Here is a 27020-nt window from a genome sequence, read left to right as displayed (position 1 = left end):
GGGGCAAAAAGTGAGAAAGGGGAAGTAAAAAGGGAACCGGTTGTCCCCAAGACAAAACCAGCCTTGTTGTAGCTAGGAGCTTGTTGCCATAGCAACCGCACCCACTCCCACCAACTTGAGCCCACAAGTTTGCAGAGAGCAGTCGTTCGGCCCCAAAAGCATAAATTTGCGAGGCCGGAAGGCAGCATGGCGGCCAGATGAAAGGCCACGTTTGTAACCGTGACAGGCGGCCCGGCGCGGCTACACGTCACATCACGCATCACGACAAGTTAGATGGGTAACAGGCAAATTTGAATTTGGAACAGGGTGTCAAACATATGGCTCCCGGTCCGAAACGGTCCGTCGCGTAGGCCAATCTGGCCTTTGGATGTCTGCTTTCTTCTGCCCCCTCGTGGCCAAGGCGCACAAAGCAGAAGGGCTGCACTGAACAAAGCAAAAAGGGTTTCATTGTGTTTAAATTGATTTGACGATGACATGGCTGTATGTTTTCACAAAGTAGAGCTTTTGAAAATGAAATCATTTTTTTTTTCGTCAGAGCCACTTTGCTTTGTTGAAGTGACATGAAGACCAAATTGACTGGCTTTTATCTCTCTGACCTTGGCCAGCGTCTAATGTTTCCCGCAAAGTGCCACTCTCCTCAGAAAAGAAAAGAAGTGAGACAATGTGGTTGCATAAGTCGACACACCCTCTCAAAGCTGCCTGTTCGGATGGAACCGATCACCTTGTCAAATGTGAATCAGCATGCACCTGCCGCCAGTCAATGAATAGAGTGTCGCCATTCTAGTAGGCTGTTCTTCTTTTTAACCTCGGAGGACGATTTCTCATGGTTGTGTTTCTTTCACGTGTGCCAGGTGCCAATGTCATAGGCACATTTCGCATAACGCCTGTGGGAATACAACTGTGCAAACAAGGCGCACAAGATAAGGATGAAGCACCAATATTAGCTTCCCATTGCGAATAACGGACGGGTCAAACCGGTTTGCGGCTGCAGTAAGGGGGAAAAAAATGAATACAAGGCTGTGACAGGTGCTTCAAATTTCCCTCCCTTGAATACGTGGCCCAACAATAACAACAACAAAAAGCACATTTTGGAAGGTCGGAAAAGCCAGGACGCCCTGCAGCTTGCACAAGTCGCGCACCCCTCTTCCATACTTGGGGCGTGGAACATTTCGTCCGCGAGAAATACATTTTTCAACAGATACCTCCCCAGGATGTCGCTGCAGATGTTTCCGGACATGTTTGTGACATGTCTGGCCCGCAGGGGTCAGTGGAGGACGAAAGGAGGACGAGAGGGAGGGCCGCTTCCCGCGCCGCCTCTGCTCATCCGTCACTATCTCGGGTCAATAGCAAGCGACGGGAGAGGAAAGAGATAAAAAGCCGGGAGGATAGCGCTATCGATTCCCCGCCGCTGAGCCCGCTTTCTTGCAGCGCCGGCGGGGCACACGATCCAATTATCCTTATTGGTCCGTGTGCTGCTTCGTGACATCCATGGGAGATTATTTACTTTCTGCTGCCCGAGATACTGAGATACACGCGCGAGTCAGCAAAATGTCCCCCATTGTCTAAAAACAAAATGCACACAAACGACGCCATGATACTAGTTTTGTCTAATTGGCGTTTGACGTGTTTGTTTTTGCAGTTGTTGCGTTCTCTTTAAAATCGCGCCTGTAACTTCACTGTCTTTGTTTGAAATAAAACATCAACATTTTCTCAGGTTCAATTTGTAAATATTTGGCCGAAAAACATGTTAGAACAGTGTTTCCCAACCACTGTGCCGCGGCACACCGGTGTGCCGTGAGAGACGTTCAGCTGTGCCGTGGGATTGTCCAATCTTAATTACGGAGCGCATTGTAAACAGGATCGCCAAACCACTCGTCAGTTCGCGCAAGGCCTGGTCAGCCACTTGCTAATCGAGAATCGGAGAATCTTGAGATTTCATATTGTCTCGGTCTGATTGTATTGCATCGGCACATATTCAGTTTATGCTGTGTGCTTTTGCTAACAGTGACAGACAACTATGACGGTTGTGGTGTGTTTGTGGTCCTATGGAAATCAGAGCATACAGTTCATCCAGAGAACCTGGATTGGTTATTTTTCACATACATGAAATAAACAGTCAAGTTGAGACACCTCGACTGTGATAGCCACTGAGCTGCTGTCAGAACAGCAAGTGACTTTTTTCTTATTGTTGCAATATTTATAGACCTAGTATAAAACGGTAAACAAAATCACGTTGATTCTTTTATTTTAATCACAATCACTTTAAATAGTTTATTTCTTACACCGTCTAAAACCTTTTTAAAAAAAACTGTCACTTTTATTTTAAAAAAGGAATACAATTTAAAGAATACTTAGTATTTATTTCTATTAAGTTATTCGACTCTCCATACATATATAGGAATAGGACTTCACGTCTTTCGTTGGAATATAACTGATTTTAATGTAGGAGCTTAACAGGTTTTTGTTGGCGGTGTGCCGCGAGATCTTTTCCAATGAAAAGGTGTGCCGTGAATGAAAAAAGGTTGGGAAACACTGATATATAGGAATAGGACTTCACGTCTTTCGTTGGAATATAACTGATTTTAATGTAGGAGCTTAACAGGTTTTTGTTGGCGGTGTGCCGCGAGATCTTTTCCAATGAAAAGGTGTGCCGTGAATGAAAAAAGGTTGGGAAACACTGTGTTAGAAGGCAGTTTCGGGTGTGGGGGGCCTTCTGAAATTTGCCCCCAAGCTGACCGATGACTAAACGTGAGTCTGCATCTGATTGGCTGAGAGAAGGAAGATTATCCCAGTGGAGGTCTTGGCCTGCTAAAGTTCTCCTTCACTTCCTGTTTCTCACGCTTTGCTCTGTATGCGTGCGTGTGCAGTTGAGATAATGGATGAATGGATATACACTTATTTCGATAAAACCATTTTCACATTTCAGCACTCAAATTACATAGTGTACAAGTGTTTATATTCCTGACGATTCCACATAGGCCTACTAAATTTACAGATTTTATACATACACAGATGGATCACACGGATCATAGTAACCCAATTACAAAACAGTAATCACATTATTGGTTACTGTTATTAGTATGATACAGTACTCATTTTTACTCCTACGCCTATCCCTGCTGACACTTTTAAAACGTAATTTAATTTAAAAGTAACTAAATTACAGTTACTTTATGAGTTATGAGGCAGATGGAGCAAGATACATGCATCAGGTGATGCACGCACACAGTTCGCTTATTATGCCATGATTCTTTCTCTCTTACCTGTAAACAATTTGTCACCACCAGGGGGCTCTACTTGTCCCCTTTGAAGAAGACTCGGTATGACTTGAAGGCTCTTTATCCAATTGGATCAGTCAAAGTGCAGGGTGGATGCATTATTAGGCCATCCTGAGTCTACAGGAGCCAAGCATCGACCTGCTCTTTCATTTCGCTTATGAAATATTGATATTGGCTTTTGTCTGGTCCTGCACATTGAGTCATTCTTTTTTTCTTTTCTAAAAATTAGGGCTGGTTGACTTCCTGCCTGTTCCGAAGTCCAAAATCTCCAATCAATCGGGCGACACTTTTTGACGACTTCCAGTTGTCAGGCCAAGGTGGGTCACGGTGATCCGCCTTTAAAATGCTGGAAACGTGCGTGACAACAGGCAGGGAGTGAGAATCGACCTTTGGCCTCTGCAGAAAGAATGTTTCGCTTTTTTTTTCATGTTTAATCTGTCAAACACAAACAAAAACACAGAAGTTGGCCTCGCTGCAAAGTGATTCTTCTACGCTATTTGAAAGCGCGTGACCTGTAAGGTGGCCAATGCTCCTCTCTGCTGGTTGGAAGTGAGCATTGCACCCTCAAAGACACTTATTTAATGAATAGATTAATACTTTTCTATATTTGTGTTTTCATTTTTATTTACAGTACTGCAAAAGTTTATAAAAAGTTGAAATACTGCAGTTTTCTTTCCTAAAAGTTTAAAAACGACATGAAAAAATTGTGATAACAACCGAGATCAGTTGATAAGAAACAAATGTTTGTTTGTTTTTTTGCCTTCCCATCGAGTTGTGCCTGTAAATCCCGTCAGGATGCGCCAAGTGTTGCTATGGCGGCGCTGGCGCGAGGCTTTTTAACGAGGGGGAGGAAAGGAAGAGTGTCTCCGATCAATATTTCCTACCTTTGACAAAACGCCGCAAAGCCGCTCATCAATTTGCTGCCACGATACGCACACATGAAAAACACATGGAATGAATTCACCACGAAAGAAAACACAATATGACATGACACAACATACATGAGTACAATTTTCCAATTTATATAGAAAAAGAAAATTGGATAAATAAATAAATAAATAAATAAATAAATAAATAAATAAATAAATAAATAAATAAATAAATAAATAAATAAATAAATAAATGAGGGAAACTGAAAGCGTCCTTTGAACGCACCTGCTCATTTTTCCGTTTTACAGTCAGGCAGGTCCGCATAAGACTGGGAGCAACGTCTAGGAAATGAGCGCTACACATGCTAAGCCAAGCACTTTGCTACTCGCCTGCGGGGCGATTAGAGCGCTGCGGTCTGGGAAATGCTGACTCGGGTGCGAAGGGGAATTCAATTGGCGGCCGCAGATGCTAACGTTGCAGCGTCAATCACATTTATGCTGCGAAAAAAGGAGCAGCCTATTAAATTAACCACTTGGCCACATCCATAAACGACTTGTCCGCTGGCAAGACGCAAAACCCATTCAATGCTCACCATGCACTCGCTTTATTTACACTCAGAACAAAACAATCCAGAAATACTTTGTTGGCATAGGAAATTACATTGGGACACAGATATGTTTGCGATTAGCTTTACAATAAGGTTTAAGGTGATTTGTTTCAGATTAAGGTGAGGTTTGAAGGTGTCAGGCATAACAGTCATAGTTAGAGTTTGGGGAATTACGCTTCGAGGTTGGATTGAATTCTCGTTTTGGAATGTTTGCGACTTTCAGTCAGCGTGTACACACACGGCTACGTTCTTGTGCCTCTCCCAGTAGTGACAATCGTCTGGGAAACTCCACGCCGCCGCTGACTCCTTGTGGCGGCTGACGGCATGAACCACAAAGCCGCTCATCTGCTTCTCCAGGACCTCCACGACGGTGGGGGCGTTGCCTTTTCGGGCAGCACCCTCCATCATCTCCAATATGGCGTCCCTGGGCACCGTCTGGGGTCTGCTACTGAAGGACACCACCAGGTTGATGTTGTTGACCTGTAGAACCTCAAACCAGTTGCGTCCCACCACATGGTGGAAGCGCTCGCCAGCCCTCCAGTTGCGGTAGGTGCTCCCCGAATGGTTGATGAGACGCACCGACCAGCTCACCCAGTCGTATTTCTTGACCAGGAAGTCCAGGAGCTGCTGGCTGGTCTCCTGGAGACTGTCGATCTGCTTCTCCTGGAGGAGGTGCTGGGCGTCCAGTTTGGCCTGCTCCGCAAAGGCGTCCACGCAGGACTGGATGGTGATCTTCATGCGGAGCTCAATCTCATCCATCTTGCGGCTCCAGTCTTGGATTTTGTCATCTTCTTCTTGATGGTTTTGGGTCAAGGCCGTGTATCCCATCAGAGCGATGAGGCCGAGGCAAAGGAGCTCCTTCATGCGCACGCAAAAGTCCTCCAGGAGACGGCGGTTCCTGGAGACGTACCTGGAAACACATTACATCAGCAGCACCTTCTGAGCTACGAGCTAATCTTTTGTATCGGCCCGATGAAGCGGTCGGTCCCTCAAAGTGAGCGTACCTTTCCACCACGTCCAGAATGGACTCTCCAAAGCTGCTGTCCCCCATGAGTGCATGGTAGAGCACAAAAAGATTCTTCTCGCCGCCACTCCTGGAGAAATGCTCCAGGAACAGTTTGGTCTTGACCTCACGGAACTGCGGCTTGGCTTCAATGATGTCCATGTACTTCCTGAACTGATTGCGCAGGTTCTCCTCCACGGCAAAGTACTGCGAGTCCAGCCGGGCCTTCTTGATCTCGCAGTCGATGTCCTCCAGCTGGCCCGACAGGAGGTCCAGACTGTTGCGGACCGTCAGGAACTGCTCCTTAACATAGAAGACCTCCTTACTCCGGACATTGTCCAGGGCTAGACGCAGAACCGGAGCAGCGGCCTGGCACAGCGGGAAAAGTTCTCCCACTGCGCTGGCCACAACCTCAGCACCACGCTCCAACATCTCCATGGCTGCCTCGATGGCCTCCTTCTTCTGGGCCAAAATCTTCTCCGCTTGACTAGTCATGGTCTACAAGACAGGACAATGGTAAATATTCAAAACATGACATACCTTTTTAAGCAATTGCTTTTCTGAAACTGTGCCAGCGAGTCTTTTCATTTCACTTCTTTCTTTTTTACATGCTCTCGTTTCTTGACAGCAAGAAAGTCACATGAGGCTCCAAGGAAGACTTTACAAACGTCTCCTTTTAAAAGCCTCGCTATATTTGAATACATCATCTTTTGTCTTATCATCTTTTTTTAATGAAATTTGATGTTCCCTGCACACCCTGACGTGTACGCCGCACGAGGAAAAGCTCGGTGCATCTCCCTTCTTCTTATCAACACAATTGGTAGCTATCAGCTGTTGTCATGACAACGGCCTGGCTATCATCAGATCGGTCGAGCCCACATCCACAAGGCCAAAGAAACAACAGCAAGGGGGGGAAAAAATGAGTAGGGCAGGAAGCGTCTTGTTACCATGTTGCTGCACTCTCTGCATCCATTATTTATGCCGCTAGAAAAATTCCATAAGCAGCCACGATGGATTAAAAAGTCGCTCAGCCAATGATTTTTTTTCTCTACATTGGGTTATCATTCAGTTAGGTTTAAAAAAAGTAACGAGGAAGTTGTCAAACGTGCACTTTTTATTAAAGTGACCGGCTTCCCATTAAAGGGTTCGATATGCCGGGGTGAAGGGACTTGTACGTCTCTGACCACCTGAGTTAAATTAGTTCTAAAAGAATCAATGTAATCTCTTTATGACGCCAATCCCTCTGAAGTCAAACGACGCTCGTGCTGAGTAACTTAAATTTGAGGCACGTCGTCATAATAACCGCGCCATAATGATGTCTCTCTTCGGTTGTTTGATGCTTTTGTTATGTTACGGATATTTTTAGATATCTTTGTTAAGACCTCAGGGATTCGTTAATTTACTAGAGCGCACTCGCCCTAGCTGACCTCAAGATAACTACTTCGAACCAGATCTGACAATTCCTGATGTTAAGGATTAAAGCTGTCTTCACTTTAAAAAGAATTGAACGAATTTAAAGAATGACTATGATAGGGAAATAAAGACATTTTAAAGTTCTAATTGCTGCATATAAAACCATGCTCAACATAGTTAATACAAAATAATCGATAACCGAATTAAGGATTAAGAAGAGATTTAATGAATAAGCAAGAAAAAGAATTACAAGTCGAAAAAACAACAACATTCACCCACTCAGAACAAAAGAGGAGACTAAAGGTCTAAAATCCTATTTGGTTGAAGAAGTCAAGTGATCTGCTCTCCTTTGTTCCAAAATCCGAATTCTGTTTAAAAAAGAGGAAAGGTCTGGCCGTGAGGAGCGTAGCCAAAGAAGTAAAATTGGCCTTTCTGCCTTCCTCGAAGCTTAAAATTTGACAAAGTCCAATTCGAACCTTAAAATTTGACAAAGTCCAATTCGAAGACTCTGGAAATTCATCTTAGTAGATTTTGATTCAATCTCAAAAAGAATGAAAAATCCATCTTCGTCTAAACGGCGTTCTTTTACTCCGGGCAGCATCACGGCCATCGCCCTGACTAGGAAGAAGCACGCTCGCTCTGTGTCCGGACAACATATTTATAGGCTTCTGGCATTACCTCATCGGAATATGTAGATGAAAGGTCAGAATCCCTGCACCAGGTCATAAGAATATCTAGATGAAAGGTCAGAATCCCAGCACCAGGTCATAGGAATCCACTGGTTGTCCTGGCAACCTTGCTTAAAGCAGTAACCACTGCGCATGACTGCAGTCTGTCACCGGATGCAGCTGTTTCCTGTTTTGCTCGTTCTTTCACGATTAGCCCTTGATGTCTCCTCTCAACTTAATGCATTCAGATATGGATGGAACACCAATGTTAAATACAGGTTGGACAAAACATTGCAACATTAATAACATATATCTTGTCTAATAAAGATCAATCTTAACACATAATCATACTTAAACATAATAATGGGTCCTTCTAACGTAAACATATATATTGATATTGCTCAAGCTGTTACATCTTAAAATTATAGCATAGCAAACTCATATTCCCAAATTGTGCGTTGCTCCGTGTTTGAACAGGTTGTGTCCTCCCAATTGCTAACAATTTAATTTATTAGATTTGTTAGTTTCCATCAGGTCACCCCTATGTCAAGCTTTAACACCATCTCCTGGTGAAATTTTGGAACCACTACATGTTTTGGGATAGCCAATGTGCCTGGGCCAAATTCGATACCCAATTTTACACCATCTTGTACCACCATGCCACATGGCAAAGTACATTTAAAATAATACTCGCCCCTCACCACTACCTCCCAATATAGAAATATCCCATATAAATCCGCCCTAGGCAAATTTTAACAGCATTTACAACGCCTGAATTTCTTTAAGGTCTTCAAACACACTTGGAAAAGAAGACAAACACATTTCGAAGCATACAATAGAGCAAGAGCAATGAATAACATAAGTATTGGACAAACACAGTGTAACAGTGTACCAGCTCTCTGTGTTTAAAAGAAACAAATTCCATATTTGTCTAAACCAATTTGTTCCTCCACAATATATGTCAATAAACATCAATCACTTTCAAAAGATGGACATTGTAACTTGAACTTACAGCTGTTATTGTCTGAACACACACAAAACAGAATTGGAGGAGATTGACATTGAATCAGCTTTGACAAACAACGAGGCTAAATTGAAAGTACTTCCTGTTTTCCTTCGTCCAATTTTAGTGCCGCACTAAAATGCCAAACTGTCACCATCTCGTCCTCAACAGTAGAATTACACAAAAAAAAATAAAAAGGAGGCATATACAAAGTAGAATCATGAACTGTGAGGAAAAAAAAAAAGATGTGAAATAAAAGGCAGGACTATGAACCCACAAAAGAAAACATCTTCAGGAAAATACACATACCCGTTAAACAATTACTAGATATTATTTTAGATGAAAAACAAATGTAAAAAAAATCATCAATAAAACACAACACTGAGGGTGGTGATGTCATGCACACAAAATGGAAGCCGTGTGCGCGCTTGTGTGCGTGTCCTTGACTATGTGCGTGTGATTCTTCCAAAGAAGGGGGGGGGGGGGTTCTCTAAACACCCATAAATCATCACAAATAATCAAATATAGCCAATTTCGGTTGCCAAAATAATTAGTAATAAATTAAACTAATAAATGCGCAATGGATGTGCGCTTTTACGCACAAGTGGCCCCCAAGCTGACGTCACCCCATTTTGCGTACATATTCCTCCTCTGCGGTCCAGATAAGAAAATTCAGCAAATTCTTACCTATACGCGTCTTCTTTCTCACGTCGGACAAGTTAAGTGGAAGATTCCCATGCAGCCTGCTGCTTGTGTGTGGGGAAAGCTGCATGGGGAGGGGTCCCAAAGAAGAGAGTGAAAAAAGAAAGGAGTGATGCGCAATAGAGGGAGGGAAGGAGGGAGGAAAGGGCGAGGGAAAGGCGAGCGAAGCAGACGGAACAATTTCTTGCTGTGGTATTTCGTCGACATGTACGGAGATGGATTTGATTGTTTGATTCTTTTGTTGCTATTTTTGTGCTTTTTGGTCAATGTTAGGCAATCTCTTGGAGGTGTACAACATCGCACATTCTGTTCAAGGTAAGGAGACGAGCTCATTTATGCTTCATATGTGATTGTGCATATGTTAAAAATGTATGTGTTGATTTTGAAGCCATTCACAAAAAATAGAGCATGCTGTGGTACACGCGTCTGGCTTAAGAATTAATAATTGTTAATTCTTTTTTTCCCCGTTGCGCAGTGGACGATTTTTGGGGGGCTAAAATGCTGTATTTTCAAGATTGATCAAAATGTTAGTGTCAAACTAAAATCACAATTTATTAAATGCTGGGTGTAAATGCTGCTTCATACGCAAAAATGACAAATGAGCCCCTCAACCACCGCCACCACGACCAACCTGCCCCCACCCCCAAAAATTCACGATGATGACGCAAATCCTGCAAGATAGACGCCACAGCCCAAGGGAAGCAATTCAAGTGTCGATTGTTATTTTATTCTTTGATTGTTTTTTTACATTTTTACTCATCTTTAGTTTTGGCTTGAGTGATTCTCGTGACCTCCTAAAGAGATGAGCAGCAGAACTGTGCGGGTCAAATCAACATTTTTCGATAGATTGAGCACGAGTGGAACAAGTTCAACGGGCTATTAATGGAGGCTTCGGGACTCACCGTCACCATACCGTCTTACATTTTAAATAACCAAATTACTTGATTTGGAAGATGACATACATATAATACAGAATGCAACGAATGAAGAGGAAATTTTGGGCGTGTATGTGATGGACATTAGGCGACATCGAAACAGGTGGAATGTTTGCAGTTGAGAGGAATAGCAACACCTGGCGGACATATTGAGCAACTGCACAACTGGTAATTTAATGGCGATTGATGCACTTGTGGCGCTGTGTGCGCCGCTGGACCCAACCCAAGCTCAATTTGGGTGAAAGGCAGAGCGCACCCTGTCACCCTGGAAATATCGCCAGTCAGTCGCGGGGCAGTTACGCAATATGTAAAATGTACACGTGCTGCCTGTGCTGTGTAGCGTATAGTCGAAATTAATTCACTACTATATATTGAAAGCCCATTTGTAGCCGTTTCAAATTTAAAGACAAAAACTGTACACTAAAGTCACGGCTTAACTCGAAAGCTAATTTGCGAAATGCTTACGTCACATCACACAGCACATCTTATTCGCAAGCATCTTTAGCTGAACCACACCAAGTTGCTACCTCTCAACATTGTAACACTTCTAAGATTACATCAGATACACGTTAATCATAGTCACGTACCGTTTTGCCTTCTGAAATTAATTTAGAGGTACTTAGGGAAAGATGGATATTTTATTGAATTCACTTTTCAACTTAGACTGAGTAAGAGAATACAAAAAAAATAGTTTAACATGTCCCCAATAGTATAAACACGCTATTTGGATTTATAAAGCATTGGTGGAAGAAGCAGCCACTATTTTTCATCTACTTCAGGCGGCTGACATTGTGTCCGTTAGCGCCTCCTGCTGCCAGCAGCGATTGATGCGACATTTTCAGTCGACAGGAGGGGGCGTCAAGGGACAAAATGCCCACTGCGATTCCAACGTCTTCGTTCCCTGCAGTTGTCCCTAATCTAGAGTCATGTTAGACCAGAGAGCAGGCAGACAGAAAAACAGAATGACGCCCACAATTATGGATGCATGGACTCACATTTATTTGTAGTGGTGCTTAAAAACGTGCAGAAATAACCCACAATTATGGATGCATGGACTCATATTTATTTGTAGTGGTGCTTAAAAACGTGCAGAAATAAAACTAGAGCAGTCCTAGACAATCAAACAGCTAACATAGTATATTGTACATACCCATTATTCATTCATTCCTTTTACACCGCTTAATGTTGAGAACAATATAAACTAATAGGATGACTAACATAGTAAAAAAATAAAAAAAAAACAGAATATAAACATTTAGGCACTGCTGGCTGGGGAAAAAAAGGATTAAAAAAACTGTAGTGGCCACTGTTGCTTTGCTTTTAAGATAAAGTGCCCGTAGAGGAAAAAGTGACCAACTTGGCATTGCTTTACATGCCCGTTTTTAAAGTCATCCTGCACAGCATGTGAAAGGAAAGAAGTGCTTGTTAAAAGGTAGTGTTGGTGCAACTCAAGCGGCGTTTTCACCTAGTGTCATTAAAACAAGTGTAACCACTTTTAGTGTTCAGCTATGAGCTCGGTATGACATCACCATATAACATTCATCACGTGACAGGTTTTTTTTTTTTTTGGTATTACTGATTTTTAGAACATCTCACCAGCCTCATCTGATGGCAATTGTGGGAAATTCACCAGCTTGGCTTGTGTCCTAACTTGTAACAAAAAGCATGAGGACATTTGGTTGGGCGGTCCCATCGTTAATAAGATGACGACAACATTAAATTGACAGGCAGCTTGCGGAGCACTCAAAACTCAAGATTGGTCCCAGCGTTGTCCAAACAGTGGCGGGCAAACACATGCAGGGCATTTTTTGAGAGGGGGAGGGGGGGCACAGGGTAGCTCAGATTTAGAAAGGCGGGAATCAGTCATTTTACATCGTTCTGTTTATATTTATATTTGGCATGTTTGATCTTGCAAAAATCTTTTCTCAGCGTTTTGGGGGAAATGTTGTACTGTAGATTACTAAAGAACAGAAAAAAGCTGGAAGACCTTTTTGCTGCAAAATAAATGGCGAGTAGAGCCAGCCGGGTTGATTTGTCGGGAGGAACGGGGCTGACTAGTCTATCAGTCAAAATGCTGGCAAAACGGCTGGCAGCCATCCAGTTAAACAACATACACAAAATGTAACACTTTTGCCCCATTGACACTTTGAATAAAGCAATCGGCGAATTATTCAATGAAATCTAGGAAAGAAAAATACCTCCAACCAATTTGAGAAGGAAAACAAAGCGCAAGCCATAGTTGTGAATGCTCAATGATGGAAATGCGAACCGGGTGGCAACAGTACCGTAGCACACGCGTCTTTGCCCACCGCTGTTGCGCAAGCTAACGTGGATGATGTGCGCGTGTCCGGTTCAGCGGCACATACGCAGCGCCTGCTGCATCTTGTCCTGCACGTTCTCCATCTTCTCGGCCCACTCCTCGCTCAGGCCGGCATCGTCGTCGCCAATGACGGCGGCGTAGCCCATCAGGGCGATCAGGCCGATGCAGAACAGGTAGGTGAGGCGTGTGCACAGGCGCTCCATGGCCCGACGATCGCCACCCGAGTGCTTCAGGAACACCTAAAAAACCCAAAAGCTCCTTCAAAGCGAGAAGTTCTCCCCTGCCCGTCACCGCAGTGTGTGTGAGAGACTCACCTCCAGGATGGGCCGGCTGAAGAGTTTGGGCTTCCCGACCACACCGTCGTAGAGCGTGTGCAGGTTCTGGTCGCCCAAGTCGTCGGCGTAGCTGCGGGCAAAGTCTTCCTTCTTGCGCTCGCTGTGCTCAGGCCGAGCCTCCACCAGATCCATGAACTTGCGGAACTGGTTCTTTAGGTTCTCCTCCACCGAGGCGTACTGGCTGTCCAGTGTTTCCTTCTGAATAGCCACCAGGGCCTGGCGATTCTTGCGCGAGAGCTCGTCCAGCGCCCGATTGACGGAACCGAACTCGCGCTTGAGTGTGCGGATGTCCTCGTCGTCGATGTGGTGCAGGACCACGCGCATTAGCGAGCCCGCGACGCCAAAGATAGGGTTGACCACAGCTGCCGCTGACGAGATGGTGGCCACACACTGTAGCACCTTCACCATGCCCTGCTTCAGCTTGGTGTGCTCCTCCACTATCTCCTCTTCCATTGTGGCTGCGGGGAGGGAGAATCAAAGAGTTATACGAGATGGAGACGGAAGTGCCAAAGCACTACTTTCTTCGGGGCTTTGGTTCCATCTTGTGCATAGAAATCATGACAAACATTTCACGCACTTTCTCTGAGGATTCCCCAACAACACGGATGCTTACAAGGCTTAGGTCTCTTTTTTTGGCCCCGTCTTTCCTCAAGCTCCCTCTGGAACAAAAATTCTTGTGGGGACTAAGCTGCAAAGACACACAAAAGCCACATTAAGATAAAAAGCACACAGTGCATGAAGCAGTAACATCTTAGCAAACAGGACACGGACAGCTCCTAAGGCACAATGACAAGCCCACAGCGCGTGTTTGCGTTGTTACACACATGACCACTAGAGGGAAGCAAAACCCACTCGTGATTTCAGCACCACCACCAGTGGACTGAAATCACCGTGGCCAGTTTTGCTCTGAAATGGCATCACTTGGAGAGTTCTTTTTATCTGTTACCTTGGCATTGGAACTATCATTTAATAGTGGCAGTAATTAAATTGTTTTCTTGTTTACACAGATGATGAGGTTGTGGTCCAATCCAGTGATGCAGCTCAACGGCCACCATTTAATATTGTTTGACCTAAGTCGGGGAAGCAGAATTACAGATGACCGCAAGGAGGTAAGCAGCCATTGAAGAGGATTTGGATGCCTAGGAAGTGGGCCCAAAATAAACAAAATTCAAGCTCCAAGTAAGATTATTTTTATATATAGCAACATTTGTGACATGTGTGGGTATTTTCAGGGGGGCGAGGGGCACAAGCAAGGTAAGCAGAATTTAGGATTCGCATCATTTAAATGAAGTGCAGCAAACTCAAATTTTATTCACTTAGTTAATAGGCACTTCTCATCACACATTTAGGGGATGGAAGACACCACGTCCATTCATAAACATTTAGTTACGTAATTGAACAAATGGACATAATAGCAATCAAACACGGACAACGGTCTTTAAAGATGACTTTTGTCTCAAATTCAAACAAGGAAGTGAGGAGCAGCCTCCTGACGTCACCTGTTACCAGCTCGACAGCCATTTTGAACGCTCTCAAACAAAAAGTATAGCAAAAGGCTAAGCTAATTGTGGGGGAAATCATTACAATTTTACCATCAAAGTTCATCCTTAATACTTGAATATGATTTTTTTTCTGCCATGAGAGCATTTATAAGGCACATTTGCTGTCAGTCAGAACAAAAATTCCGTGTTGGTGAGGCAGTTAAAGCCAAGGAAGCGCACACCACTGAGCCTAATCAAATTCAAATGACTACCACGACTGAGGGAACAAACGCAATAATAAAGACTTCCGGACTTGTTGAGGATGTTAAAACAAGGGCAAACATCCGTTCTGGCAAAGAATGGAGGCCCACAGGCTGGGTGAGGCTCTTTCCTGCCTGCTTTGGCTCCCTCTAGCCGCGCCTCCATGTTAGCTTTTTAACGCACAGCCGAGGCCCGAGCCGTTCCAAAAATGCGGCAAACACGCCAAATTAACCCCGAAAACTGATTTTTCTCGACATCAACGCGGACTAGACTCTGTCCACTTGGGATTCCAAGCAATATTGTCCAACAGCAGCCATGGAGAGGCTGTTTCTTTCTTACCTTTTAGTGGCTGACTTCCACCTTGGAATGCTTGTCCGACGGCCCAACCTCGACTGACTCCTTCTTCTTCCCAGCAATCCCTGCAAAATGGACACGTCCATGTAGGTTCACGGTGTAGGGGTGAAAATATTGGAATAAACCATCATTTAAGGGCCCACAAATGTTTCCAAACGCGCAAAATTGATATTTGGAGCCTAATAGATCCATTCTTCCAAGTGCTTCTTAAAACCGCCACATTAAATGTTTGGAATATTGAAAGCACCCCCTCAAATTATCTGTGAATCCCCCCTTTGTTTGAACATATTCTGGTCCATATCCCGTATTCAAATAGAAACCAAGACCGGATTGTCAGTCTGCGCGCAGCCAAGTTCCAGAAATAATTATTTCAAACGCTTTACAAACCCCCGCGGCATTTTCAGACACTAACAAACACTCCATTCATGCTATTTGTAAGTCCAAAGGAGACTTTAGAATTTTAGAACTGCTTGACGACGACTCTCAGGCCAGTAAAAGTTAGCAGAGTTGAAGAGAAAGACGAAACTTCTCCAATGATGCACAGGTGCGCCCAGATGCCAATGGGACTTTTGCGCTGGCTCCAAATGGGTGCTAAACAAAAAAATCTAAGACATGTTTTTAAAAAGTAACTCAAATATACAAGGTTTGCCGTAAAAATGCCGAATTCCGCTGGATAAATGTATAGCAAGTCCCCATTCCCGTGCAGTCCACCAGGAAGCGCACCAACGAAGCGCACATGCCACTGGAAGACGAAACATGCTCGATTTGGCGTCTCTAAGCGTTCCAAATGTTTAAATCAACGTGGAAAAAAGTATTAGTGCTGCTTGCGAAGCATTTCATTGCTCCACACAGGCGAATAATGCGACACAATTGAGCCTTTTAACGCGCACAGCCAGTTGCTGCGCGCGCATGCATCCATCTGCTGCCTTGCCTTCGCTTTCGTCCTCTTTGTTTGGCGCACGCTCGAAAGAGGCGTCCGTAAATCTCGTGAAGCAAAGAGCTCGAAAAACCAAGCGCGTCGGTCCCACAATCGAAACGACTCCAGTGGCGGTTGGAGCAGTATTGACCCAAAACAAACGCCTTAGGCCCCTCTTGGGCATGCAAATCAGATGCGCCGCCTTCACCAAGGCGAATATTACCGCGCCGAGCCTGCAATTACGAATAGACATATATATATGGGGACAAACACAAAGAACCGCTGAGAATTTGCTTCGTATTTGTGTGTTCGGATTCAAGTCGAAATTAAAAATCCCCGCACGCACCCTGCATCGTCCTGCTGCAACTGCTCTGCGACAAAAAGAAGCACGCCTGTTTCGTTGAACAGCTGTCGAGAGGATCCGATTGCAAGTGCACACCAAACTCGCCAACAGTACGCAGTGCATTTGGGCAACGTGTGACGTCATTTGGGCTAAATAACACGAACGTATATGTTTTATAAGGCTCGTGAATTATTTCAAATGTAAACGTATTGGGAAGAACATGCCGAAGAAATTTATATTAAAAAGAGAAAGCATTTACGTTCAATTAAATGACTTACCAAACACGATCAGGACAAGTGTGGAAATAGGACAGATGAGTTTTTAAAACATCGTCATTTGCTTCTTTCAAATCTCAGATTAAAAGAGTTATGTTATAGGAAAATTGCTTCACGGTTTGAAAGCCCCCAAAGCAAAAGATGTTGAGCTCCAGATGTAATTACAGACACAAGACGACTGGGGCGCTCTAGTGCCTCTATTTGAAGAAGGCTGAGGAACATCCGGCAAGGATCCTCGTATGGAGTCACGAATTGAAGGGAGGAACCCATTTTCACAAGCGTTCAGAGGACATTACCTCAGTATGGTGAATTGTGGCCCCCAGAGGTAAGGGTGTCGCAGCAACATTTTGTTGATGGGATTTGCTTTCATTTCATTGTTGATGCTTTCTGACAACATGATGTGGAAAAACATTCAAGCAGCACTTTAAAATAAACCTTGAAAGAGAAAATTAAAGATGAAATTCTTAAAATTGGAGAGTGGTCTTCATTTGTCTTTGTTATACTGCTCCTAGTGGCCAGGTTGCGCATACCAGAAGTTGCAATGAATGAATCATGATGCACAATTTAAGTCTCCCCATTTTGTTTAATCGTATGTATAACATTATAGAGTGCTACATCCTTATCAAACAAACAGAAATGTTTTGAGATATTTGGAGGATGGAACAGAACAAGGGCATTTCCTCATTTCAATTAGCAAAAGTTGATTGGAATGAGGCATGATATACAGTATTTGTGCATTTGCCAGCAGAGACTAAAGAAAATGAATCAATCTGTGCATTGGTGACGGGCGGGGTGGAGAATGAGTGAACGACCACCAACATGTCCTGGTGTTCTTTATCACGATCTACACAAAACTCCCTCCAGTCCCTCCCTGTCGTCCCCCGGTGGCTCACGGTGGCAGTATCGCAGGTGTCCGCCATGGTGGTGCTGTTGCGCCCTTTTCCTGGCGTAGTACCTCCGAGAGGAGGCTCGCCACGCCTCCCTCTGCTGAGCCTGCGAGTCGTGGGGCAGGGCGGAAATGGGCGTCCGCTTCCTGTTGCCTGTGGCCAAAGGGCTGCGGGGGAGGTAGTGGGAGGAGGGCGCCGTGTGGTGGGCGGGGCGCGACAGGGGGCCGGTCTGCTGGCGGGCCACCTTGCGGGCATAGTAGCGTCTGGAGGCGGCTCGCCAGGCGGCGCGCTTCTGCTGCTGGGCATCCTCGGGCAGCTCCGCCGTGGGGACGCGCTTCTTCCTGCTCCTGAGGAGGATCGCGGATGACACAGGTCACCATTAGCACCCCGTCGCCGTGCCGCGCTTGTGCCGAAGCTTCTTCGAGACTTTACACAGGTAAGTCTGACTTCTTTTGCTGACTTATGTGCGACTCAACTATTTTGACAAGCAAAACGTGACACGTGCGGCAGCTCTCAAGCCTCTTTTACACTAAATGCTGCATAATTGGCGCATTAGTGCCACGAATACATCTGGGCCGTGCAAATAGCGTATTTTCCAGGCACTTGTTTACAGTGTAAGGTTTTAACCTCAGTTGCTCCGCTTCGGCGACATGCACTAGTCCGTCTGCTTCTTCACAGGTCATCACTTCTCTGAGCTCCAATTCTTAAAACACAAAGCAAAAACCCATGTTGAGTTAAATTATTTGCTGCCACCTTGTGGCATCTATCTGTAATTACAAAGACCCTTTAGAGGAGGCTCTCAGTTTTTCGTTGTAGGACTCAGCCCCTCAGCACAGGAGGAACTCACCCATTGTAGACTGCAAAATAATAATCACTCGGTGGGCGTTACCTGCGTCCCAACAAGAAGGGGCGGCTGGCTCGGGTTGTTCCCGCAACCTTTCCTCGCTCAGCTCCCACTTGACAAGGACGGCGTCCACATTGCACGGTTCCTCTTTGATGGTGACGCTGCCCGCTTCCAAAGTGCCAACCGGGTGCATTTGGCTGCGAGGGGGTGAGGGGAGTGTCAGGGAAGGGATGTGGGACTGAGGGCTATCAAAGAGACCCACTGTGGAGGGAGGATAAAGAGAGAATGGCCCATTCGCAATACACTGTGTGTACTTGTGTACAGCTGCACGATTAAGGAGCAAACAGAAACTTCCGAAACTGCTAAATAAATACATTTAAAACGTTACTGAAATACTGTTTGCTTACGTACAGGAGAAACTGAGTTCACACGGCTGCTGCTCGGAGTCCACCTCTGCGCCCCCACCGCCGTTGCCCTTGTGCTCCCCGGAGTCCGGGCACCGGTCTGGGGTCACCCGATCGAGCGGCGTGCACGAGGCGCATCCCCGCCGACGGAGCGCCTGCACCTCCCGCTGCAGCCTGGCGATCTCTTTGTCCCTGTCGGCCACCATCCGTTGGTACTCGCGACTGCGGCCGCTGTTGACGCCGTACAGAACGTTGACCACGGAGTCGATTGCCAGCCGGATGGCTTTCTCCACCACCAGAGCCTCCTCCGGTCGCAGACTGGTGTTCTGGGACAAATTCATCCTCGTTTAGCTGTGAGAGACGAGGGAAGGGGATGCTTTGGAGCAAGGAGCTAGCGGCTAAAAACACCAAGGATGCTAATTTGCAGACACAACGGCCGCTCAGCTAAAAGTCACATTTAACTAAACCTACGCCTATCGTCAACGGGCTAACATCTAAGCTTGTCAGGTTCAACTTAGAGGCGTAATTGTTTCAAATACGACCTTTCCGTCCACAATCACTTGTCTGCTCCTCTAGTTTATCTTGTAGACACTTGATCTGCTGTCGGTTGTCAAGGCGTTGGTGGCCGGCTATCACAGCGCCCTCTGGAGGCCCGGATGATTATAGTTACTATAGTAACAGCCCGGGAGGGAAGGACGTCGACATTAGTGGAGATGGTTAGGATTATTTCAGGGAAAACCTCAAATAACACGAATAAGGTATCCTGGTGTTTGTATTGGAGGTACAAATATTTTTTTATCAAAAGATGCTATTCTGATTCCAACAAAAGTAAGATGGGAAAATAAAATGTCTAAAAAGTCATCAATGGGATGATGCAACTTATTTTCTATTAAACTCTGAGCAATATACCGTATATTCTTCTGTACACATAAAATTCGTTTTAAAAAAAATCAGTAAAAAAGAGGACTGTTCACTGTAGAGCGTTTCTTGAGTCTTCTCTGGCATCATTACACATCATCCACTGCTTGACATAGTTGGAACGCGAGTTTCGCCGCTCGGGTAGGAAATTCCTCGCCGGCTCTCCTGAGCCAGAGTGGGAGGGGCTGGTGCACTCCCCAAAACCACTGTCCACTGTGTCCATGTCCATGCGGGGGTAGCCATCGTCCGACTGCCGGTTGGAGGCCAACGAAGCTCTCTCCGCTTCTTCTGGCCAATCGTTGAATAGCCTCCCTTGGTCTTGTCCGTCCACTACTGCCTCCTCCAGATCAGAGTCCAGCAGTTCCCTGTGGTTTGGATCTGATGCTTGTTGATCATCCTCTTCGCACACAATCACCGAGTGAATGGACACGTGTGCCAATTGTGCCAGCGGGGCGGGGACAAGGAGCAGGCATCCAGCGGGTCGCGTCTCGTCATCCCCTTTGGTAGCGGCTTTGTGGAAGTAGAGCTGCTTCTTGGTGGTGGGCGCCATCTCCTCATGCGGGGTGTTCCCCAACATGTCGTGCTCGCTGAACAAGGGCCTCACCCATCCCTGAGACAGATGATAGCAGGATGTAAAGGAGACATTTCACCCATGTATAAAGACTCCAATGATAACGGTCCAAAACTGAAAGGCACCTGACTCAAAAAATGTGGTGTGAAACATACGGGCCGAGGGCCAGAACTGGCCCATCTTATTCGGCTCCCTTAATTGTTCAATAGAATTAATTCATCGCATTCTGCTGGGGACAGAAATTGAGATCAAAATGCCTTCGGGCATGAGGCCCTCCCCCCTTTGCATAACGCTACCTGCTGGCCACTGGAGCCAACTACACCCTCTTACCTTGAAGTTGCCTCCATAGTCGAGGTAGAGCGGCTGGAAGAAGTTGTGCGGCCTGCACACGTACGAGCTGAGCGGAAACCGTTTCAGCAACAAGCTGGCAAGAATCAAACACGTCAATGTCGACCATCCCACACGTTTGTTTTTTCAAGTGCTCTATAAATAAAGTCGAGATGCATTTTGCATTTGCAGCGTTGCAGTGCGCGACTTCCTATCAAGTAAAGCAACAGCTCTGCTTAGAAAGTGTGAAGGTGAAGCGATGAGAACAAGTATCACCCTCGCGTGCAGGATGTGACCTGGCTGCGCCACTGATGAGTCATGCTGTGTCAGAATCGGCTTTCGATTTGTTGTCATGTTTTCGGACTGCCTATGAAATCAAGTCGATCTCTGTTTGCTTTACTCACGGTATTTGAGAGTAAACCAGCAGCAGCCCGCCAAGGAGGACGAGGACGGCCAGGAAGATGTAGAGCCAGAATCCTTTCACTAAGGCATGGGAAAAAAAATCAACAGTAACAGCGGGAAAAGGACAGGGAGGGTCGGCAGGAACATGCTCAGACATGGTGCCGGGTGTCGGAACGGAACCGTTCCTCCTTATTGCGTAGAAACACGCGCTTCTGCTGCACATGAATAAAATCGCAACGCGCTTCTTGCTCACCTGCGACACTTGCAGATTTTGTCGGCGCGTTTGTCGGCGCGTTTGTCCACTTGGTGGTGGAGCTCCACTCGCTCCACGGGCCCTGAGATGGGTTACTGGGGCATAACTTGGCCCGGACAACCACGCTACACATGGCGCGGGGCGGCAACTCCTTGTGTCCCACCAGGAAGAACCTCTTGTCCACCGAGAAGAAACGCGCCGGATCCTAACGGAAGAAAAAGTCAAACCATCTTCACAAGTTCGACTGGGAATGTAATAATTCGCCCGTTGATTAATTAAAAAAAAGTTTTTTCCCCCGCCCCATGAAAAAGTGTTGACTTGAGTTCTACCTGCATGAGACCTCGTTGGGTTCGAATTCGGAGCTCGTACATCAGACAATCGTTATTGTCGTTGGCGAGGTCCCACGTGATGTTGTCGAATCCGTCGAGGTACGTCACTCGCACGTTGAATGGTGGCTGAGGTTTCACTGGTAGTTACACAATGGAGCTCAACAAAAATAGTCCGCATGGCAGAATCATATTTTTGCTATGAAGCAAATGGCAACATTTTTTTTCTTCATCCACAAATTGTGTGCAGAGTAAGAAATTATAGTTACGCTGACAAAAATTTACATTTCAAAATTTTATTTCAAATACGCGCTGTCACAATTAAAGGAAAAAAAGTTTTTAATCTGAAAAACAAACCTTTGGTAGGAAAAAAAGCTACTTACCCACGTCGTAAAGTGCCCAGTCTGACAACTCCCAATACGGGTCCCCCGGCAGGCTGACAGTCGCCGTGCATTCGGTCCCGATGGCGGCGATGTAGTAGAGCTCCGGTGGGTACATGACGCACCAGGACTCAGGCGGCATCAGCCGGCAGCTGTCGGCCACGTGAAGCTCACCGTCGCTACAAAAGCGCACAGAGTGACGACAAATGATGTCACCACTGCATCCAAATCTGACGCGGATGATGACGTCATTAGAGATGGCGTCAGGTTAGGATTACCTGCAGTTAACGTCAAGGCGCAGCGGCTGCGTCGGTACCGAAGCGCACGAGCAGTTGAGGAGAACGTTGTAGTCGGTGGAGCAGCTGACGCCGCAGGTGGGCGAGTTGACTGCGACCGGAGCGTTTGAAATACACAATTTACAAAATATCAAAAACTGGAAAAAAAAAAAAAAGACAGGTTGACCCCCCCAATTTACAGGCACCTAAACAACATACCGCCTTCGAGAAGCATCGGCAGGCTCCACAGCATCAGTGAAAGGACGGTAGCCATGAATGTGCTCGCAAAAGCAGGAAACCCAGCCACTAAAACAAAATGTAGCATATTTGAAAGGACACAAAATCCAAAATGACGACGACGACATCCATTTCTGACTATTTCATTTTTAAAAGCAGCGTTAACAATCTTGAACGTCATTTGTACAACCTGAACACGGAAAGTAAAGCTTACCTTTTAAATTCTGGACGCCAAAGACATCAAAAAGCTGAAGACGTGCGAGCGGAAACTCCCAATTTAGTCCCTGCGGTGGCACCGGCCGCCTATGTGATGTCAAATGTGGTTATGACGCCTTCTGCAGAATGGCTTCCTCACCTCACGTTGTGTCGCCGCACCACCGGGGCAGCAGATAAGAGTTGGTGCATGCATTTTCTTTTGCTTTCTTCTATTGTTTGTCCTTACTGTAAAAGCACATCGCGGCAGGCACATCGGCAGACTTGGGACACTCCAGCACATCCTTTTCGCATGGCATGTAAAATTTGCCCTATGACTCAAAACAAAACCACTGCAGTTTCAGTACTGAGATGATCCAAATGATGTCAACATTTAGACCTTTAGTACACACTTCCCCTTGAGCTAAAAGCCTCCTATTTGAGTGACTATAAAGTGGTAAAAAACACGTTTGTTTAAACAGTAAGACTTGAAAAAAAAGTACTTTGACTTGTGCTTCTTGTGTTGATAAAGTGTATGTATTCTATTTAAGGGACTTTTAAGTTGGCTCAGTGAAAAGAAGGAAAACACTGTTTCGCATTTGAAATTGGGTCTTCCATCCAAATAATGTGAATATCGTATTAGTGTAAGTACACTCTTTTACCACTAGATGTCATTGCCTCCGCGTCGTTGACTCCATCGACGCTCGTCTGAGCCCTCCCGGTTTGCTTATAGCGAGCATCTCGTCTTTTTTTTGTCATTCGGTATTCTTGGTTTATAGACGACTTATATTTTCAAGTACAAGTCACGAGACTAACGGAGTCCTCCAAACTTGATTGAATTAATGACATCGTACAAAATAACCAAGCCTACAAAAGCAAATAAACGCATCTGCGAGTCGTGAGAGTCGGAAAGACAATGACTCAATTTGGGGAAAAAACATCTTGCAAAAACCGTTTGTATTAATCTTAATATTAATCGAAATTACTTTACGGCGTGCCGTAAAATGAAAGCAAGTGTTGTAACTTCAATAGAACTGTTCTGTAGAACAATAGTCCAAAAAATATGAGTAACAAATCAGGTATAAACATGTCAGTGTTTTGAGGAATAAAATATTATAACAGACACAAATCAAATGCTAATAAATTCATTGATTATTTGACTTGAGCTTCTTTGTTTTTACAATACTACTACTACTACCACTACTACTACAACTACTACTATTACTACTACTACTAATTATTATTATTACATTTATTATCAATATTCTATATTATAATACATTATATAATAATGATGATGATGATAATAATAAAATTATTATTATATTATAATTATTATATAATTATACAATTTAATAATACAATAATAATATTTATTATTATTATTATTATTATTATTATTATTATTATTATTATTATTATTATTATTACAGTAATCCCTCGCTACATTGCAGTTCGTTTATTGCGGTTTCACAACATCGCAGATTTTTTTCCAAATTAAAAAAATAAATAAATTAAAAATAAAACTTCTTATTTGGGGAAGTTGTCCACACGCCAGCAGAAGGCACACAATTGCAGTGTGTACACTTGTACCTTTTTATAAAAAAAAAAAAAAATGTTATAATGATAAGAGTTCTAAAAACATATTTAGTGTTGTACCTGGTTATAGAAAAAATGTTATAATAATAAAAGAGTTCTAAAAACATATTTACAGTATGTACACTTGTACCTTGTTATATAAAAATGTTATAATAATAAAAGCTGTTCTAAAAGCATATTTACAGGATGTGTTAAGAGCGCTCCATGTTATGCTATTCAGTCGCGCTTTGATTTGAGGTAGGGTGCTTTATTTTGAAGGCCGTTTTCAGGCGATACCACTTCCTGTTTCACGTTACAGTGGTACAGCAGTCATTGACGATGTAAGTGGGTCTCCTAACAAGAGAAATGAACGATCACATATGTCTAACCTTTAGGACGATGTAGTATTGCTCCAAATGTTGGTTTACATTCCTTTAGAGGTCCGTTTTCGCGTGTTAGCACGATTGCGAATTAGCATCTTTTCGCTAACTCGTTATCCTGCTCAGTACTTCTTGTTACACGCATACACGTATAATATTTATATTTTCAATATTTATACAAAAATTTCTGTATGTTATTTACACTATTAATGTATTATTTACATGTTTGAAACAAATATTTTATGTTCTAATAATAAAATATGCACTTAAATGTTTGATATACATTTATTGACACACAAAAAAATGTACAAGGTGACCCTACTTCGCGGATTTCACTTATGGCGGGTGGTTTTTGGAACTAATTATCCGCGATAAACGAGGGATTACTGTATTATTATTATTATTATTATTATTATTATTATTATTATTATTATTATTATTATTATTATACAAAACTACATTCACTGGCTGATTATTTGAGGTCATGCCAGGAATCTACACCTCGTGGTGAGTAGAACATATGAGATTCCTATTGTGTGTGCGTGTGTGTGCCTAAACATGTTTTGTCTGTGACCTTTTTGTCAATTCTCAGGAGGTGCCTCCACAGGAATGAGCACTGGCGAATGTTGGTGGAGGGTGTCAGAGGTACTTTCTCCCTCTGGAGGGTTCCTGCGTGAAGTGACCCGCAAACGACCAAGCAAAGTGCTGGAGGTGTCTGATCTGTGAGGCGGTAAGGCCGGTACCGTTTACACGCTTCAAGGAGGTGATGGTGTGAGTGTGTGTTGGGAGGGGGTGGGGGGCATGTAACAAAGTACAAATACTAAAGTCAGTTTTTCAGCTTTCTATTTTTAGTTTGAGTATTAATTTTCTTATTTTATGATTTCTTATACTTTTGCACCCTATATTTGAAAACAGATACCTATGAGTTTTTGTACATCAATACATTTGACAGCCTTTAATTTTACTTTAATCAGTACTTGCCAGGGTATTTTTCTACTCAAGTATCTGTACTATTATGTAAGTATAGAATGTGAGTACTTGTGTGTGTGTGTGTGTGTGCGTGTGTGTGAGTGTGTGTGTGTGTTGGCAAAGTGGGTTGCAGCTGTGCGCGTGCTTGTGGGTGTCTGTGCAAAAAAGGGTTGCAAGGTCCAGAGTGCACGTAGGGAGGTGGTAAACACAGGTCGGGAAGTGTTGAAGCGTAACATTTCTCTGGCCGGCCGTTCATCCGAGCACTCCTTCCTCGGTTGTCGGGCCAGACGCAGCAGCGATGGCAATTTGTGCGATTTCACAGCTCAGCGCATCCCTAAAACTCTTGACAGCCGTGCTCTGGCGCGCCTCTGACGGGGCGGTGCCGAGAAGCGGCTGGGCCAATGAGCTGGTGGGGAGAAAGAGGAAGGAGTGTTGTGATGGAGGAGCAGACTCGACGGGTATGTTGGAATTTGAAGATGGGACAAAAGTTGAGGGGCTCGTCACCGTCCGCTCGCTATCATTTTGGTGGGAAAATGTTTTTGGAATGATCAGAGCAGTCAATGTCGCATTTTGTCACTTGTGCCCCGGCTGATTGCGCAAATTAAACTCCAACCAAGCTTTGTTAAGCGGCCAGGCATTGTTTGAAGTCACATTTGAACAACTGCGTCCAATCGCCTAATCTCACTTTTGGATTACTCTCAGTTGGAGGAGTTTTTGAAGCTTGGCATTTCGGGGGGGGACCGTGCCCTTTAAAAGGCTTTAATCCTTTCATTGTCCACTCAAATGCTGCCAATTGGGTGGCCATTATGTGGTGCGGAGACACCACCGCTGACCTTCCAGGACCCCTCGTACGCACCCCACTCAGAGAACAGTTTGGTCCTATTTTAAGTAAGGGCCACCGACGAGGCGCTGGCGTGTGCAGGGTGCCCCCGAAGCAAGAAGTGTAACAAAGTGGACACGTTACACTCAGCCAGAAGTTGGTCATGGCCCAAAGGGTTGTAATTTGACATAAAAATTTTCATGTCTTCCAGTAGAGCTCAGTGCTGCTTAGTAGGTTGTGGCACAATGTGGTATTGCACTCAAGTCGGCAAATCTGAATCCAGGCCTGCGGGGGGGGGGTGCATTTGGCAGGGGCCCTTGAAAGAAGATGCGCTACAAAGCAGAGTAGATAGAGGCAGATAGCCCCCATTCAAGGGTTCTTCTGATAAGAAAGGTCGCCTGAGTGTTCTGTTTTGAGTGCGGGGTCAAGAGAGGTTTTGAGAGGAGTGGAGCGTGTAAGTGTGTGTTGGGGAGGCTGCAGGGTGGACGGGCTG

The 27020-nt window shown here is 44.7% G+C and overlaps 4 protein-coding genes and 1 long non-coding RNA gene across 13 annotated transcripts; 1 reads left to right on the top strand and 4 right to left on the bottom strand.

The window, feature by feature from the left end:
* Window positions 1-4733: 4733 nt before the first annotated feature.
* On the bottom strand, window positions 4734-9686 carry LOC148392503 (protein rapunzel-like). Of its 4 annotated transcripts, none has more exons than XM_088387789.1 (3): window positions 9530-9686; window positions 5760-6256; window positions 4734-5665 (listed from the first exon to the last, which is right to left on the bottom strand). In XM_088387789.1, exons 2-3 carry the CDS (start codon window positions 6251-6253, stop codon window positions 4975-4977), a joined length of 1185 nt encoding a protein of 394 aa, XP_088243915.1. In that variant the 5' UTR covers window positions 6254-6256; window positions 9530-9686; the 3' UTR covers window positions 4734-4974. The 4 variants fall into 4 exon arrangements, with proteins under 4 accessions (XP_088243915.1, XP_088243913.1, XP_088243914.1 ...); XM_088387787.1 differs by lacking the exon at window positions 9530-9686 and adding an exon at window positions 7850-9432; XM_088387788.1 differs by lacking the exon at window positions 9530-9686 and adding an exon at window positions 7451-7809.
* On the top strand, window positions 9485-17239 carry LOC148392501 (uncharacterized). Its single transcript, XR_015860977.1, has 2 exons — window positions 9485-9859; window positions 14142-17239. It is a non-coding gene; the product is annotated as an uncharacterized LOC148392501 (long non-coding RNA).
* Window positions 11455-16553, bottom strand: rpz (rapunzel). Of its 4 annotated transcripts, none has more exons than XM_088387799.1 (5): window positions 16493-16553; window positions 15216-15295; window positions 13712-13822; window positions 13114-13592; window positions 11455-13038 (listed from the first exon to the last, which is right to left on the bottom strand). In XM_088387799.1, exons 4-5 carry the CDS (start codon window positions 13585-13587, stop codon window positions 12832-12834), a joined length of 681 nt encoding a protein of 226 aa, XP_088243925.1. In that variant the 5' UTR covers window positions 13588-13592; window positions 13712-13822; window positions 15216-15295; window positions 16493-16553; the 3' UTR covers window positions 11455-12831. The 4 variants fall into 4 exon arrangements, with proteins under 4 accessions (XP_088243925.1, XP_088243923.1, XP_088243924.1 ...); XM_088387797.1 differs by having other exon boundaries at window positions 13748-13822; window positions 16493-16550; XM_088387798.1 differs by lacking the exon at window positions 16493-16553 and having other exon boundaries at window positions 13748-13822; window positions 15216-15311.
* Window positions 17240-17342: 103 nt separating the features above from the next.
* LOC148392500 (uncharacterized) lies at window positions 17343-19512 on the bottom strand. Its single transcript, XM_088387794.1, has 4 exons — window positions 18907-19512; window positions 18541-18756; window positions 18279-18354; window positions 17343-17998 (listed from the first exon to the last, which is right to left on the bottom strand). Exons 1-4 carry the CDS (start codon window positions 19238-19240, stop codon window positions 17602-17604), a joined length of 1023 nt encoding a protein of 340 aa, XP_088243920.1. The 5' UTR covers window positions 19241-19512; the 3' UTR covers window positions 17343-17601.
* Window positions 19513-19653: 141 nt separating this feature from the next.
* On the bottom strand, window positions 19654-23047 carry il21r.1 (interleukin 21 receptor, tandem duplicate 1). Of its 3 annotated transcripts, none has more exons than XM_088387779.1 (10): window positions 23031-23047; window positions 22803-22891; window positions 22571-22657; window positions 22355-22463; window positions 22080-22255; window positions 21700-21836; window positions 21371-21575; window positions 21120-21192; window positions 20719-20812; window positions 19654-20427 (listed from the first exon to the last, which is right to left on the bottom strand). In XM_088387779.1, exons 3-10 carry the CDS (start codon window positions 22623-22625, stop codon window positions 19870-19872), a joined length of 1407 nt encoding a protein of 468 aa, XP_088243905.1. In that variant the 5' UTR covers window positions 22626-22657; window positions 22803-22891; window positions 23031-23047; the 3' UTR covers window positions 19654-19869. The 3 variants fall into 3 exon arrangements, with proteins under 3 accessions (XP_088243905.1, XP_088243904.1, XP_088243906.1); XM_088387778.1 differs by having other exon boundaries at window positions 21120-21198; window positions 23031-23046; XM_088387780.1 differs by lacking the exons at window positions 22803-22891; window positions 23031-23047 and having other exon boundaries at window positions 21120-21198; window positions 22571-22791.
* Window positions 23048-27020: the final 3973 nt, after the last annotated feature.

Source organism: Syngnathus floridae, chromosome 10 (genome assembly GCF_059516105.1).
Source record: "Syngnathus floridae isolate MCC-2025c chromosome 10, RoL_Sflo_1.0, whole genome shotgun sequence".
NCBI classification, from domain to species: Eukaryota; Metazoa; Chordata; class Actinopteri; order Syngnathiformes; family Syngnathidae; genus Syngnathus; species Syngnathus floridae.
This window is presented reverse-complemented; position numbering and strand designations above follow the sequence as displayed.